Source organism: Falco biarmicus, chromosome 2, assembly GCF_023638135.1.
Source record: "Falco biarmicus isolate bFalBia1 chromosome 2, bFalBia1.pri, whole genome shotgun sequence".
Classification (NCBI taxonomy): domain Eukaryota; kingdom Metazoa; phylum Chordata; class Aves; order Falconiformes; family Falconidae; genus Falco; species Falco biarmicus.
The window spans coordinates 71,007,750-71,025,628 of record NC_079289.1 but is presented as its reverse complement, the minus strand read 5'-3'; the positions used below and the strand labels follow the sequence as shown (position 1 = coordinate 71,025,628).

Below are 17,879 nucleotides of genomic sequence, written 5' to 3'. Positions count from 1 at the left end.
CTCAAAGTAATGCAGTTCTGAGATCTTTTAAAAGCACCACTAAACATTCTGCTTTTGCTTTTTCGACATCAATTATAAACTCTTATTAGGTATTCTAGCACAGAGTTGTCTCTAATAACATCTCAAACAATTAAGGCATCACTCAATTACTTCATTTCACACTATAGAAATAAACCTCTACCAATGATCCTAATCGGTGTAATTCTAGAAAAATTTCCAAACTTACTTTGGAAATAAAAGAACAAATTTATTATTAGGAAAAATTCAGATTGTAACCATTAGACTTTTAACAGTCTTGCCAGATTTACTGCCACATGTACAAAAAAGCCCATTAACACCAGATTTTTAATATGAATTTCTCGGTGATTCATTCTATCTACTAGAAACCAAATCCCAGCATTTTTAGAATGTAAATTACTTCGTTCATTATAATCTGCAGTCTCAGCATGCTCCACTGCCTATTTCATACTCCTAAATGTGCACACTCATAACTAACTCAGTTGTAAAAGCTTCTGGCTATACAAGATCATACACAGTTTGAAGCTTCCAGCATTTTTCTCCTTCAGTACTGGATATTCTTTTTGTCAGAGCACAAAATTTCTGCCCTCACTCCTTTTCTCCCTCTAAATCTGATGCTAAGGTCAATTGACATGTGGGGAAGCTATTGTCATGCTTGTTTCTGTTCTTGAAACCTGCATGCCTTGATGTATTGTCTCATCTATAGATGTCAGAATACATTTGTGACTAGTCACTATTCACAAAGCTGAACTGCAGCCTTTGCAAATTCAATTTACTGGAAAAGCATTGTGGCATTTAGAACAAAATAAATTTGACTGGGTTTTCTATCACATGTAGAGGAAAAGCAATGAGAACTCCTTTTTACACTGTCAACTGTAAGGATCTTCAGGCAGATCACTCTTCTATATACCTTTTTCACAGAAGTTGGGGGCTCCATCTTACTATTGTAAATACACTGATTCATTGACCTCTATGGGCAAACGTAAGTAAACAGTAGTCCCAATCACCAAAGTTTTAGGGAGACTGAAAATGCTGTCAGTAGAAGATCATCAGAATTTAACCAGAAAAAACCTCTTCTTTCCCTCCAATAAATGTAAAATATTCAACAGTATGGCACAGCAATGAAAAACTTGAAGTTTTATTCAGAAGTCATCATCAAAAATACATGACTTGAACCTTCTATCAAAACGATTGACAAGTCCAGATTTCTGAGTTCATCGTCAGCCTCATAAAAATAACATTGTCTCAGTGACACAACGCACAAACCCAACAGAATTTTATTCACTGGATTACATTAATATTAGACAAAGCAAGCAGCATTTGTAAATCATAATTCTTGATGTTTACTTCAAAAGATGGATACATTTAGAAATAGGAAATGGGAATGAAAAACAGAACTATTACATGCTTTAAAAAGAACTGGTATGATCACAGAGCTACAGAGGGGGAAAAAATTTAAAGGGCCTCAGTGGCATTAATCAAAAAACAAAGACTAAACACTTGACATCAAGGGTTTTGTGGTCATAAAAAACAATTACATCTGTACATGTTATTAGAATACTTTCTGAAAAAGTTATTTATTAAAACAGTTCTAGTTGAAGGTCTCTTAAGGTTACTGAACAACATTAGCAGTCAAATAATTGCATTACTTCAAAAAAAAATGCAAATCTTAAATCAAGGAAAGAAATATCTTAGAGATTAAATAGCTTTGTCCTGTTTACTTCTGATGTGCTTTTACCAACATTTAATTAATAAGCACAACACATCTCTCTCAAGCAAAAAATAATTAAATTATCAATATCTTATAGGTGCCTCAGTTACATTCTTGCATCCATAGTTAAGTGCTAGGCAGCTGGCAGCAAAAAGCAGGCTACTAATTTAAAACTCAGTCTATGGATTTAGGAGCTTAACTGTAAGTTAAAAGTCTGGCTAGCACTGTTTAGGGGAGATTCCTCCCCATGGATTGTTGTTGTCAGGTTTATTCCAAGAAAGTAAAAGATATTTTTTTTTCTCATTGAAGAAATATGAATATAAAAATATGTTACTTATTATCTCCTTTACCTGGTTTGGTTTTTTTTTCCCATGACCACCTTCTTTCATTCTGCTTTTTTTTTAAGCAAATAAACATTTCTCCTGCAGGTTGATGGTGGATTAAAGTGTGTTAATGTGCAGAATTACCAGTATTGAGTAAAGTGTGTGTGAGCAATTACCCACTACATAAGAAAAATCTTAAATTAGACTGAAAACATGATGAATTTCTGATAAGTAGACTTGCCTTTCATAGGATTTAATTGCTTCTTCCAGCTTGTCTTTATAGGCATCAAGATTCACTGCCTGAGGATTAATTAGCTTGATCCGCTTCTTGTCATTGCTAACCTGGGCCAATGGTAACATCTATTACAAAATAAAAGACAAAGACTTCATTTATCATACAACTTTTCTTCCACCAGAGTAACTGAATGCCCATGAGTCCATGTCCAAGGATCAGAACAGCCAGAAGGAACACTGGAAGGCTGCAGAAAGAAAGATCTGAGAGCCCCAAAGTGTCAGAAGTAAGACTTATTTTCCAGCCTGTTAATAAAATCTTCTGAAATGAAACAATCCTTTTATGCAGAAATTGCAAATTAAGGTCGCTAACTACTAGTTGATTCTAACTAAATCAGTACTTTCAAACAACTCAAATAATAGAAGGGTAGGTCAGAAAGGAGACAAGCATGTCTAGAGCATGACCATCTTCCAGCTTGTGTTGCTTTAAAACAACACTCTCTTATACCTACTAGCATCTAATTCTAGCATACAGGTGTGATAGTTACTTATTTAAATATATTTAAGCTCTTATTCTAAAGGACGATATTGTCTAAAGAACTGGAGTGCTAAAGATGGAGAGAGACATTTTTCACTATCACATTGATCACCAAAAGGTAAACAAGGTTAGAGATTGCTCACTTAATTATAGTGAGTTTTATATAAATATAAATATTTACACTTATAATTGTTTATTGTGTATTTATACTTATATAGTTTTATTTATTTATTTGTTAAAATATTTATGAATATATAATATATATTTATATTAAGAAATTTATATTTATATATAAATATAAAACTAGTCTTAATTAACCACAATAAGGCTTAGGAACCCAAACAGGTTGGTCAGATCAGCAACATCAATACCTTTCAAATCTCACAATACAGCATCTACATAACTCAACTTCATTATTAAACAGAAAGTCATACATTTACAAGTGGATATTCAAAAGCAGAGAAAAGGGTAGAAAAGAATGACAGAGAAGAGAAAAGATGCCTTCCCACCTCTCAGTCCAAAGTCTCACCATCCTTCAGCCTCTTAAATTACTCAGTATTTTGTATAGGAAAAGGTATTTTATACATCAATACTCCAAAGATGATTAAAAACAGAAAAAATCCAAGAAAGAAATGGAGAAGATGGAGAATGTTACTCTTCAACACATATGGTTAAGTGGGACACTTCTCCAAGTACCTGTCTGAGATCCGGATATAGATGACAAAAAGACAGATGAGGTTCAATTAAAATACAACTAAAACTTCCTGTTGGGGGAATAAGGCCAGCAATCAGAAAAAAATCCAATAAAAAGACTCCTCTGAGAGCATTTGAGCATTTTCCATTGATGTTTTATTTGTGTTTGAATCATCACAGCTAGCTGGATTCTGAATTACTGTTGCATGACCATTTTTCCAGGAGCAGCAGTGTGACTTTATATTCCCCTCTCTTTCTGAGGACATCTTCACTCTGATTAATAAATCTGTGTCACATCACTGGCAGACCACATCAAAGCTCCTAATATTAAATTCATCTTAAGATCATTTGGATGCTAAAGTTAATGGGAACATGTCAGTGAGGTATCTTGCCAGAGACAGATGATGTAAATCTCTGCACAGAACTGTGAGACATGAAATCTGGCTACCTGTCATTTCCAGGTGGAGTCTGAAAGCTGAAAGGCAAGGAGCTGAGAGCACCCTCTTCCAGTTCCGTACTGCCATGGTTGTCGTCTGCTCTGCTACTCAAACCAAGTTAATGAAAATTCAGCAGGGCTTCACCATGTAGAAGCCCTCTCTCACATTCCCTTACAAATTGCCAGAGTAGCTCTAAGTACAAACAGCATCATTTCAGAAATGAATATTTAATACAGTTTATAAACTGCTTTGAATAGAAAATGAGGGACAGAAACATAAACACATAATTACCATACTGAAGAATAAAACCAGAATGGCATGTGTTCTTAGCGAATAGTAAGCTTGAAATATTATGCATACTTTGAAAGCAATGAAAACTGCTCATGAAGTCAAGTGAAATTTGACAGATTCAGCTGAAAGAAATCACAGGGAAGCTTTTTAGTGCCAAAATGTTTTGTCATTTTCTAAATTAAATACTTAAACTTTCATATCAAAATAATTCACTTGTTTCAAAATGGCTTTTCTTTCTAAACCAAAATTTCAGAATTTTAAAGACAAAACCAAAGTACGATAGCCCTAGAAAAATCTTTATTTTAGACCAAACAAAGATGTTTTTGTTGGCTGAATCTGAACTTGATTCTTTAGAGCAAAGCACTGAGTCAAAACACCATGACTTGCAAAGTTGTACTGAAGATGCCACAATCTGCAACAGATACTAACATGATTCTGTAGGGAAAGTTTGCTCCAGAACCATCATAGCTTAATTTAGACAAGCCCCCAAGCCATTTTATTTTTTTTTTTCTAGATATGAATCTGAATGGTAGCTTAATGAATAAACCTCTTTGAAGTAACTCATGTGAAACTGACAGGTCACACAGAACTGAAAACAACAGGTCAGCCTCTTGTTAATGAACAGTTGTCATGGAAACCTTTTGCTTGCTGCATCTCCAAGGTGAGAAAACTGCTCATAGTTACTCCATCATCACTGCTAGCAAAGGCCAAAAATAAAAATTATACTATCCCCAGAAAAGCAAAGATCTCAGAAGGAAGAATGCAAAAATGTCTGTATATTTATTATCTTCAATGAAGTATTCTGAAGTACTAGAATAATTCTTAATCAATTTTTAAATGTCTCCTATTCAAGCTATATGTCTAGGCTCAGAACCTGTTTTCTGCTTTTCCTTGATATGCTGGCATGAAGCTTGAGGGAGAGTGGGTTCCATAGCTCATAAATTCTACTGGTTCCACCTTGTGTGCAACCCCTGTCTTCGCTTTCCTTTCTATACTCTGCTTCAGATCCAGAAAAATCCATGTCTCTACACATCGAACAATAATTTTCCACTGCCTGAGAAACTGAGTGTCTCTATAGAACTAATTGAGATTAGCAGGTACGAAAAAGCAGTAAAAGTTAGGTATTGGTTTGTGTTTATACCCCTGAGTCTAAAGAAAGCCCACGGATCGCTGTTTGGATTCTATACAGCAGCTCTTCATTCTAGAGAACACAACTTAATTCAGCCCTAAAGTAGACTACCATAAGCTCCCATAAACTGTCATTAAAAATTACCTACACATAGCACTTGCTGAATCATAGTTTTGACTGTTTTCAAAGACCACTGTTTTACAGACTACTGCTTTTGTAAATACCAGTTCAAATGCGGCTCAGTATTGTCTGGAAAGGATTTGAAAGAGTCTTCTTTTAGAAACATGGAAGACAGACCTCTACTTAGTAGCTGTATTCAGAAGAACACGGGAAAAGAAATTACTGCTCAGGAATCAGATATAAGAGTTATGCGAAAGTCAAAATGTCTTTTGTTTGACATATCATTTAGATTGTTTTGTACAGTTTTCTAATCATTGAACATCTAAATTTGTTGTACAAATGGCTATTTTACATCTACAATGTTAAAATGTACATTTTTTGCTGCTTTTGATACAAAAAGCCACCTTTTTATTACATAGAAAAAGAAATCTCATACTTTAAAAAAATCCTTAAAGATCGTGGTTTTGACTTGGTTTTACTAAAACAGAGGATCTGTTTTTGCTTCCACAATCTCCACCCTATAGCAAAAATACCCATTCCTGAATTTAAAAACCAAACATAAAAACTTTAAAATGTACAAAAATGTACTTTACTTAGCCCTATAGCACATCCTATTACAACACCCTTGCTTAGTCCTTATTATTTAAACAGATGCTGTTTAGCTTTTTCTTTTAGTATTGCTTAAATAAACACGTTTTATTAGTTAAAAAAACCCTACAATGTATTCATAGGACTTTCATAGGATGCATCACACAAGATGAATTAGAGCAATTTGCCACAAAATGGATTTCCTTTAAGGGGAACGGCAATCACAGCTTCGTGATACATAATTCATTGTGAATTTTGCACAATCCTATGATTGTCTACACCTATCAGAATCAAATTTTAATTACTGAATTCCAATATTTTTCAAAAGGTATCAGCAGACACATGTAAACCTTGAGAATGCACAAATCCACAAACTGTGTACGAGCAGTTTTCCAAACGACTTTATGGACCTAAAACACACACTTCAGTGAACTAATATGTATCAGTAGAGGCTATGGTGCTCAAGAAATTGCTGAACACCTGATGGCATACTGCCATCAACTGGTAACTGTGAAAGAAAAATATATAGCTCTAAAACTTAAGGGTAAAGTCTGCAATACTATTAACTATCAGTTTTATTTTCTTACTGAAACATGTATGTACATTCAGATATGCATTATGCATTTAGCGCACATCAACCATCTACAATGAACACTAGAAAATGCAGTTATGACATTTATAGAAATAAATTGAAAATCCTTTTGAAAACAGTACCAAGTTTTATGTTTGCTTTCAGACATTGTAAGAGTTTTACCTCATCAAATACTTTAGAAACCACATGCTTGTCCAGAACTGGGATGTATTTGGTATCATGAGGGACAGCTGTAGGAGCTAAGGCATCCATGATGGTGAGTCGCCTAGCCACCAAGCCATGGGTCTTTAACCAAAGAGCAGAAGAGATATCTAGAGAACTAGAAGAAAGAGACTGTAAGAGGTAGCTCAAGGTAGAAATACATTTGAGAAGTTTAAAATGACCAAAGAAAAACATAAACTATAATTTCTGTGATGTATCTATGTATGCACACACATACCTTTTAGATGTCCTTTTCACAGCTTCCCCCTTTTTCAAATCTAAGATAAAATATGTGCATTTTATTATCTCACAGGTTTTGTGCATGCAAAAATTTACATAAACAAGCTGACAAATAATAGCATCATTTTTTTTATTTGAGCCTATTATAGTGTCACAAAGATATCACAAAATAGACAATAACGTCTATTTCATTCGCTAAATTAATCAATAAGAATTACGTTTCCTGCTTTTCTTGGTGCTTGATCAATAGTAACAGTGTTACTACATACCTCACAAGACCTAATTAATCAACGAGTAAATTCATAAAATAGGTGGGGAATAAAAGAATTAATAATAAAAAAAGAACTTTGTATGTATTTATTTCTTATAACCCAAAAAGAAAGATTAACCAATTTATTCCCCAAATCAAGATGTAACATCAAATACTGTCACTAATGAGATGGACAGGGGTGGCTAATCACTATAAGGTATATTGCTATGAAAATCTGTATAAAAGGTATATAAAAACTCAAAATAAGATGTTGAAATGTAAAAAAGTAAAACATCTTTAAGTAGCATAGGTGAGGTTTTAGAACAACTTAGAGGACCATCATAAAGTCCAGAGTTGCATGAATTACTGAGAAATGGATGTATATCTAAGCCCCGCTGGAAATATTTTTGTCTCTACAGAAGCATCTGTCCCAGAGAGCATGTTCTTTGCAAGTCTAAGCATATTAATAAAGTGCAACCTCCTTTTACATTGGTACCACAGAATTAGAACCAGCACTCTCAGCTTTAACCTCAACATTGAACATAACTACAAATTACTGTATCACAACAACAATCTATTAATTAGAATAAGATTCCCAAGCTCTATTTATTCTGTTGATAAGAAGCAACTGTGATACCCTTTCAGCAGTCTAAGGCATAGCTGTATCACAGCTGCCACATACCGTGGACATACGTGGATATAACTAAGCTGTTGTAAACTGTTTGAGCACTGGCAGGAGTCTGGCCACAGCTGTAAGGATTGTTTACAATCACCTTGTTACAATCACCCTCCCACATGTCCAGCTCTCTGTGACTGTCCTGTGCCCCAGTCCTTTGTAACGCAGGTCTGCTCAGTTTTGCCTCAAATGAGGCACCGTTCATTACAAATGCAGTAGGAGAAATGTTATCGTCTGCCCCACCCAGAGTTTCTGGTTCTGTCCACTTGCCTTTGAAAGTGGTTGTGCATGTCACACACTTTTTGTCAGAAAAACTCTTTTTTTCAGGAGATATTCCTTCCTCTGGTCTTTCTTCCCTGGATTTCACACTATGGCTCAGGATTCGCAGCAGACTCGTCTTTGTTTGCTCTGTAGGTGTTGAAAGGAAAAGAAAGGAAGAGCTAACTTACTGCTCAAGCACATGCCTGGGATTTTTGAGTTCTCCTTTGGTATCCAGTCTGAATTTTTAAGTGACTGCCTACACAAGACCTCAAATACAAAAATACTTCAGCACTAATTTGCACTTTGTACTTTCCCAGGGATGAAGACTTCTTTTACATCAGCTGGGTAAACTTGGTTTCAGACTGCATACAAAGGATGCTTCAAAACGTAGTGTTACAGCTGTAGTAAGGAGAAATATTAGTGTAAGTAATGCTGTAATTAGTGAAGCATAGGTCAGGGCTTTGTTCTTGCCAATGATGTACTTGTTTAGAATCAAAAGAGATACGGGTTTAATTTCTACTGTTAAAAAAATGTTTACAGAGATTTCAAAACATTGTCAAAGTGGTTATATTTTCATTGCAGGGCCTGTGATGCAGCATAAACAAGCAGACATTTGTCTGTTTGGGCCAAATGAGTAAGACAGCTGAAAACTAAAAAATTAAGAGAAGGCAGAATTTCCAAAATATGATTATTTACATCATCAAAGGCTTTATTTGTTCCTCCAGTGAAGGATGCTTTTTGCTATTTTTCACATAATCTTTTCAAGTTAGTGAATAAATCCTGCTAACAACTACAGTTCGTTTTAGTCTTACCCGCATATAGTGATTTCTTCCTTCGGGCTGGACTGTCAGCAGTGGTTTGCCAGATTTGCTGATGTGGTGTCGATGCTGGCTCTTCTGAGGCACAGCATGGCCTACTGCTAAGAGTAGTACTAAGCTCTTCAACATGTTTGGTTACAGAAGACACAGTATGTGTCTGCTTGTGATTACTGCTTGTAAGTGTCAAAAAAAAAAAAGGGAACAAGCAAGAAATTACTTCAAACATATAACACAGGTTTAAAAAATGCTGAAGTTTTCTGGTAACTTAAATACTCATTTCAAATGTTTCTAACAGTGCAAAATATTTTCTCTATTATCCTAGTCTGCATTCAAAGGAGTTCAAAGGAAATTAAAACATTCTTTGTTTTTGAGACTATCTAAAAGTAATTTCTTAGTCTATTTGAAAGATGTTAATTACTTGTAAGGCAACACCCTCATATATTTTTAATAAGGTCAGAATGTTCTGTAATAGCCACTTTGAATCCTGGGGGGAAAGCATAAACCTATCATCAGCAATGAAAATAACTCTCTTTCACACACACACACACATATATATGCGCGCGCACACACACACACCCCCCCACCCCCCCCCCCCCCCACACACACACACACACACACCCCCCCACACACACACACACCCCCCCACACACGCGCGCGCACACACACACCCACACACCCACACACCCACACACACACACACACACACACACCCACACACACACCCACACACCCACACACCCACACACCCACACCCCCACACACCCACACACACCCACACACCCACACACCCACACACCCCCACACCCCCACACACCCACACACCCCCACACACCCACACACCCACACACCCACACACCCACACACCCCCACACACCCCCACCCACACACCCCCACACCCACACACCCCCACACCCACACACCCCCACACCCCCCACACCCACCCACCCACCCACCCACACACACACACACACACACCCACACACCCCCCACACCCACACACACACACACACCCCCACACCCCCCCCCCCCCCCCCCCCCATGTCCCAGCATTAGTCAAAAATGAAATATGCAAATTCTGAAATAACATTTATCTACACTTTTATACTGGACATCTGACCTGTCCTTCCACACATGTGAAATCATTCCACAGCACTCTCCACTTATAATTTGTTTACTTTATTTGCCTTTATTATAACTTACTGGGTTTAATAGTTTTCTGTCTTAAAAATCTGATATTTTTTTAACTTACTTTTTTGCTTTTGTACTGTTACTTCACATACAAGTAAGGCACCAGGGCAAGCTATTTTTTTATTAAGGTTGTGCTGTAGACATTACAAGTGATTTCATGTTTGAAGCTAGGTCTGTGCTCCCCAAACAGAAATTCAGTATCATCAGACATGCAGAAAACTTTTCCACAGTGGCTCAGGAGCCTGCCCTCAGTATGCTGTAGAAGGACCTCTTTTTGAACAGTCATTCTTGGCACCATTAAATTTTCAGCGTGTTTTTCAACTGATGCTGAACATGAAACCAGTTTTAATGATGAGATTACTTATCTTCTGATACAAAGCAAGGATAAATATAGCATAAACATACAGACACACACTGTAACATAAAAAATGTGAAAAGAAGTTGAATTTCATTCATGGTGCTTGCTATCTTTTAAACACACAAGTTTGTATGTAATTTATCTTTTAATTGGCATTTTGCAATGAGTGGCTATTTAGTCATGAAGTATCAAGCCAGCTCAACCTATAGGATAATAATTCTTTGTGAATTCTCTAGGTCAGAGAGAGCAACTTTACCATGTGCTGGAGACAGCAAAAATATTTCAATGTCTTTGCTTCAATTATTCCTAATAATTTGAGACTATTGGGATGTTTGAGTTCATTTTGTTTCAGGCATCACAGTATCAATGTATTTTTCCAGATTTTTCTTTTCCATTACTGTAACTGTTTAAAACAAACAAACAAGCCTTTCTTTTTAAAAGAGGAGAATGTCAGAGGTTAAAAATGCCAGACAATGAAAAAGAAGAAATGTAACAGATGGCTCCTATCTCTTATTAACATAATAGCACTATGAGGACATACTTATTCTCTGGATCATTTTCTCCTGTATAACAATCCACCATCAGACATTTGACATGAAGTGTCTTCGCTTTCTCTAGGTCTCTTTCTCCTTGTTCAACCTCTCTTTTCAAAAGGTTTATGTCTTCATTCTAAGAAAAAGAAAATTAAATGTTTTATTACAATTATTCCTAAACATGTTTAATTTCTGAACTGAAACTATGCAAGCTCTGATAATAATTTTGAATAATGACTCAGTTAGGACAGCTGCAAAATTTTGTATACTTTTCAGGTAGTCTCTTGTGCTTGGCAATACAGCCTTTCAACTTATTCTTCCTTTTTAGGAAAAGGACAAGCATTCCTTAACAAGTCAGTTACCTCCTGAGATATGAACAGCCATATTTCTAAATAATGTAATGACAGCAATAGCTCCCCTCATTCCAGGCAAGCAAGCAAATAAATGAGTAAATAAATAAAATACAAGATATGTACATTACAACTGTTGTCCTGTCACTCTACAGATGACATCTGTATCACATACTGTTCCTGAAAAATGGGAGTAAAAACTATATTCTTCAAGTAAACATTGGAACTGACTTGTTATCATTTAGGCTACAGGAGGAAAGATTGCAACGATGATCCCTTTACAACTCCTACAGGACCAGGAGTTTGAGGATGGACAATATGGACTCTGGCCCTCATCTTTCCAGCATGTGCAGTGTCACACAGTCCTCATCAGCAGAATCACTGAAATTGCCCAGTATGCTCTCATATCTTTCAAAAGCTGCAGTATTTTCACATCTTTCTTCTAATTGTTGTCTTCAAAGTTCTAAATTTCCTGGTACTGTCTTATTCCTGGTTGTTCTCATTGTTCCACTACCACCATTTCTAAAATTTCTGGAACTAATTAACTGTTAACTTTAATTAAAAGCAAGAATATGCTTTAAATGGGTGCTCCTGTTACATCTATTCAGAAATTTCCTATTGGGGATTCTTAGATTGAGCTGCTTAGTCATACTTGATAGATCACTGCTATTGTAGTCATTTTACTCATTATAGATCTCTCCCCAGTGGCTGTTGTAGAGCAAACTTTTAGCAAAATTAATCAAATCATTCATTCATCAAATCATTCAAATTCAGCTCTGCATTCTCTCATTTATTAACAAGATATAAACCATAGTTTCATTTTAAACAGTAACTTATTTCTGACACAGCAGAGATCAAGTGTGTTTCCTGCAGAGCTTAATTTGGCCTGTATGTTTTCTAGAATTTGGTTTTCAGGGGCTTTTTTTTTTTTTTTTTTTTTTTTTTTGCAACAGTAGCACTAGAAATGTACTTCGCATGATGTTTGGACTTTTTTGTTGCAGTTTAATAAAATTTCATAAGAAAATAATGCCACACATTGCTTTCGCATGACTTCAGATCTGACTAGGATTAACCCTTTTTTAAAATAATCTATTGTAATATGAAATCACAATAATACAAGTCATGTGGTTCATTCAATAGCATGGAGAAACACATTTATTTTCAGATACTCACAACAATAAACTCTGCAACATCAGGATCAGTTGAATAGATGTTGTAATAATGAAACCGTCCCTCTGTTTTAGTAGATAGTTCATACAAAAATTTATTAGCCTCTACATCACCACAGTTGAAGGATACAGTATGGATGGGAATTTTACAACAAAGCTGAACTTGAGCCAAAATTATCGGGGGGGGCTGAAAATCAGAAAATGTATATTAAATATGTGGCATCCAGAAAAGTATTTAACAAAACATGGAGAATTTGTAAGAATTTAATCAGCCATACTGCTGCTTAGAGACATATAGATCAGTTAAAAGCATAAATTTTATATGGATTGCTATTTCATAAATTTATAAAATGAGCTAATTTAAAACTGAATTTGAAACACATAATGCATTAAGGCACAGGATACTCTAATAAAATAAAATAAAATAAAATGTAAATTATAATCAGTATTCTGTTTCTGAAATCTTAAAGGAAATTAATAAAGGAAATTAAACTACTACATTGATGTTAAGTATCACTGGATGTAGATAACAATATTTTTGGATGTATATATAACCGTTGCTATTTTTATTAAGCTAAATTAGTTCAATCAAAAGTTGACTCAAAACCATGAAAAAAAAAAGAGAGGGTGAGTCAATAGGAAAGCTAGTGTTCCTCCTCCAATAAAGAAATAAAACTCAGGTGAAAAAGTAAAAGATCTACCATCTAAAAATCTTCAACGATATTGTTGAAAGAAATTATTGACTCAGTTCTCTAATTTCTGGTAACATTTTGGTTATTCAGAACACTGTCATAAATCTTGATAAACAGCAATTTCTGTAATATAATTGTTTGTTGCACTTTAACAGTTAAAAGCAGTCTTCGCCATTTCCCCTTTTTCATCTAAGAAGTATAGTAAAAATCATAAAATCCATTATTAATTAAGTAAAAAGAAATCAAGTATTCATTATTTTCTAACTTAACAAAAATATTAAAATTAAGAATCTGAAAGCCAAATTATTCTTTAACAAAATATTAATATATGCTCCTACTTAGCAAAAGTGTGAAACAATGGAAATATTTTAATCAGTTGTAAATTGAGTTTTAATGAGTGATAACTAATAACACTTTTCTTTATCCAGACTCCAGACTGCTGCTACTCCAGAATTGCACCTACATGAGATGCAATTTAACTCAGCAGGATAAAAACTGAATCATACAGAGACCTAATGGAACAATATTAATGACAACATCTTTATATGAAAATAATGTAAATTAATAATTAGGTCCTTGCCCCTCAGACACGACATAACCTTTGTGCAAGTTCTGTAACAGACTGTAAGAAGGTACCTACTCATATATTTCATGTGTTCTTTGGGAGAAAACGTTTAACACAGATTTGGTTTTTTTATTTTGCTATCAATCATCTTTTCAGGTTTTCAAGCCATCACACAAGATTGCAGGGTTTTCAACCATACCATGGGACCATCATTATTTTTTTGATTTTTAATTCATGTGATATTTGTACTAAGTTAGGGAGACATTTTGTTTAACACAAATCCTAACCTTGATACTAACATACAGCTTTAATGTTTAATCCATTACCAGATGCTTAAAACAACTCATAAGAAATATCATGAATTATCATACACCAAAGACTGGACTGTGGGCAAGGAGTTCTAATCCAAACCCCTTCACGAACAGCACATTTCTCAGATACAATTTTTCAATACTATGAGAACATCCAAGAGACTCAGCTCTGCAGGTATGATATTCGTCTCATACTTCAGCCTTCTGACACCACACTTACTGCATTTTCTGTTTTCTTATTTCAGAAATACCTGGTCAGGTCTCCCATCAGTCAAGAGATAAATAGCCTGAGTGTCAGTATCAGCAAGAGCAATCTGGAGAGCTTTGAGTGTATTTGTGGAACTTCCAACCTAAGAAACCAAAAGCAAAAAGAGAAAGAAACAGCTATAAATCATAACAGTACTTTGCCTCTGTTCTTAAATTCATAATAACAGCGTACATTTTCAAGTGATATTACAGAAATGAAATTAGTAATAAAACGGTGAAAATATTTATGTCAAATAGCTAGAAAAATCAAAGTGAGTGTCAAAGTAGCATAAATTGGTACCAAGCTGGTATTCAGTGCTTATGCAAACACACATAAGCAAAATGCTGGCAACAGAAATATGAGCTGTAAAAGCAAAAGCAATCACAAAAAGAATATAAACAGACAGGAAGATGCAAGATAAAAGATACATTGTATTATATTTTCCCACTGCTCCTCCTGATTGCCAACTTATCGCGCTCTTTTGAAATATGTATTTTACTTAACCAAATAATTCAAAAGGTCTACAAAAGGGTTGCACAAGTTTATTTCTCAAAAATAGGTAAAGGACTTCATGGTTTTCTGAACAATATTTTTTCCAGACTATCTCCCATCTACCACCTCGGCACATCAAAGTAAATGTCTTTTTTTTTTTTTTTTTTTTTAGCACAAAATTTAGCTACAACAACAAAACATACACAGTAAAGCAATATTGTGGCCCTTAAAAATTCATGTTTGAGTAATACTATCACTTTTCCTGTTTCATTCACATACTTCGTGATCATGATCTGGTTTTTTTCTTCTTAAACTAAATGCAACTCTAAACTCACTGAAATGCATTTCATGGCTAAAAAATACAGTTCACATCTACCTTTCAAACATTTGGTGTACAAAACCTTCCAAATTTAAGGGAAAGTAAGGTTTTATCAGAAAAGTAATTCCTCAAGTCTTAGTCTTAGTCTTTTAATGGGGCCAAAGCAAAACCCCTGAAACTGAGACTGAAAATGAGACTGTTTTATGGAAAACACCCGAGCACTGCTCTGGAGGGTAGTGAGGATTGTAGTAGTGTAAGTGAGAAGAGACTCAGGATCCACATACATAAGGCATTAGAGAGGATAAATATAAATCACTAACATTGACCCATACATGCAAAAATAGGTTAAGATATAGCATTATTTCTTCAGTCCTATTAGTTGTGTTAAAACTTTTTCCAGTCCTTCCCTCCACACATAGAAAGGGCAAAGTAAATAAGGTGAAACAGAATAGAAAGTACACTTTCAGAGTGACTCTGTATGGCTGCACAAGATTGTATGGGGCTGACAACGAGAGCCCAGATACTTTATAATCCTATCTTTTAATTCACAAACAGTTCTTACCAGTGCACACTCATAAGAAACAACTAGCCTGAGCCATCTTCTTTGTATTAAATATGTCTAATATTCCTAATGTTTTAGTAAGCATTATAAAAGTTTAGACACACATCACTCATTATTATATGTAAATTGGCAATCCTGGCTCTTTTCAATAATGGTATATGGTTTTGATCTGATTTGAAACAAAACAACTTCTACTTTATCATGGGAACATACGGCAGACACTGATGATGTGAAGGAAATAACTATGTACCCTCTACGGTAAGAGCTGTTAATTTTAGATTTTTCAGTTGCTACTGTTACAAATGAACAGTTTTTTTCACTGTTTAAACAAAGTTAACATGTTTCAACTACATGGCATAATCATCCCTGAAATTTTAAATGTTATTACCTCTAAAGGATTTTTAAGGAACAGTTAGTTACTGTTTATAGCTCTGCTGCCTTATTCAATATCCTGGGACCAAAGAGTATAAAGTGAGATCAAAGGATCTACTCTGATTAATATTCTAGAGCAATCTTCGGTTCATTTCAAATTCACTGTAAAGCCAGCTTTCTGATCTCAGACTTACACCTGCACTGCTTTAAACAGACTAGAAGATCAGCAACAGATGACATCCCTGCAAAAAAGTATTGTTACTGTACCACTCCCTGTACCATTTCAGATATCTAGATCTGAACTCAGAAGGAAATTTATAATCAACAGTTCACTACTTCATGAATAATGATGAAAAAGGCCATTCCCAAATGCATATACAACATGGTATCAAATTACAGTAGTTCAAAGAATTATCAAACTCGCATGATGCTGTATCATATATATAGCTTACACAGAGCCCACTTTTCAAGTCTCAAGGCAGGCAGTAAAATTAAGGTTACTAACCTCAGTTAAAAGTATTCACCAACTACCCAGTGAGGCCATACTAATACTTTCTTTTTTCCGTGTGTGTGCTAGTATTTTCTGAGAATACTAAGTTATTTACCTTGCTTTGTAGTCTCACAGTTATCATGTAGCTTCCCCGGTTCCCTCACCCCAGGAATTTCATAAGTCTAAGGAAAAGCTATCATAATGCTGAGGAGTCTCATTATGTAAACATGGTTTTTGTTTTAGAAAACAACATGGGATATGTCTATACTGTTGCATAATCCTTTTTCTGTTCTTTGCTCATAACACTGCTGTCCACAATTGACACATGAATGGGTCCTAAAGCTGCTGACAGTTACAATCTGGTGGCTGATTGTGGCTGACATTTCTACTCTGTTTCAGGGAAAAAACCTCAGATTTTGGCCACTGTTAGAGAAAGAACGTTAGGTAGACAAACAGATGTTTGGTCTGAGCATGGTTGCTTCCATGTTCTTATGAAGGCTAAAGTCAGCTGTCTATCTATGCACGACAAGGGATTAGAAATGTTCCTCCAGCTCACTGGCACCAGCTTCTTGTACCACCTCTGAGCCAGTGGCAGCCCTGTGCAAGAGTGACAAATTTAGTCACACGGTGTGAGCGCTGTCATGGTTCCTACAGAAATCAAATGGGCCAATGTTTGCATTGTGGCTACTAAACATAGCAGGCTGCAAGTTGAATTAATATCATCTTATAAACAGGTCCACAGTTAAAGGATTATTATAACTGACATAATGTTTTGTACTTAGATCTACTAAACTCTATACATCATGTATATTTTCAGCTTACTCAAGTCAAATACTTAGTCAATCCACAAATACCCCAGCCATATAGGAAGAGAAGACACAAATATACCTTTGTACAAACACACTTTATGATAATTATCTGCCATGTTACCTCAAGCCCTTTTATCCAAAGCCAAGCATCTTGCAAACTTTCCTCATTAACTTCAGCAAGCTTCTCTTGCCACGCCACTGCTTGGGCACTAAATTTCACAAAGTTAAATCTCTTTTTGTGTCTCAATTGTTCCTGCAAGAGACAGCATTTGAATTTTACTCAATGTTAAAAGAAACAATACTTG

The 17,879-nt window shown here is 35.3% G+C and overlaps 1 protein-coding gene across 1 annotated transcript in view; it reads right to left on the bottom strand.

Annotated features, from left to right (window-relative positions):
• Positions 1-17,879, bottom strand: part of VWA3B (von Willebrand factor A domain containing 3B) — a 74,472-nt gene that overhangs the window by 24,344 nt on the left and 32,249 nt on the right. The window contains exons 14-22 of the mRNA XM_056327532.1: positions 17,696-17,827; positions 14,535-14,633; positions 12,720-12,902; positions 11,205-11,332; positions 9,112-9,287; positions 8,282-8,446; positions 7,111-7,150; positions 6,834-6,990; positions 2,294-2,412 (exon numbers count right to left, since the gene is read on the bottom strand). Of these exons, the coding sequence (XP_056183507.1) occupies positions 2,294-2,412; positions 6,834-6,990; positions 7,111-7,150; positions 8,282-8,446; positions 9,112-9,287; positions 11,205-11,332; positions 12,720-12,902; positions 14,535-14,633; positions 17,696-17,827 (1,199 nt within the window). The remainder of the gene's footprint in view (positions 1-2,293; positions 2,413-6,833; positions 6,991-7,110; positions 7,151-8,281; positions 8,447-9,111; positions 9,288-11,204; positions 11,333-12,719; positions 12,903-14,534; positions 14,634-17,695; positions 17,828-17,879) is intronic.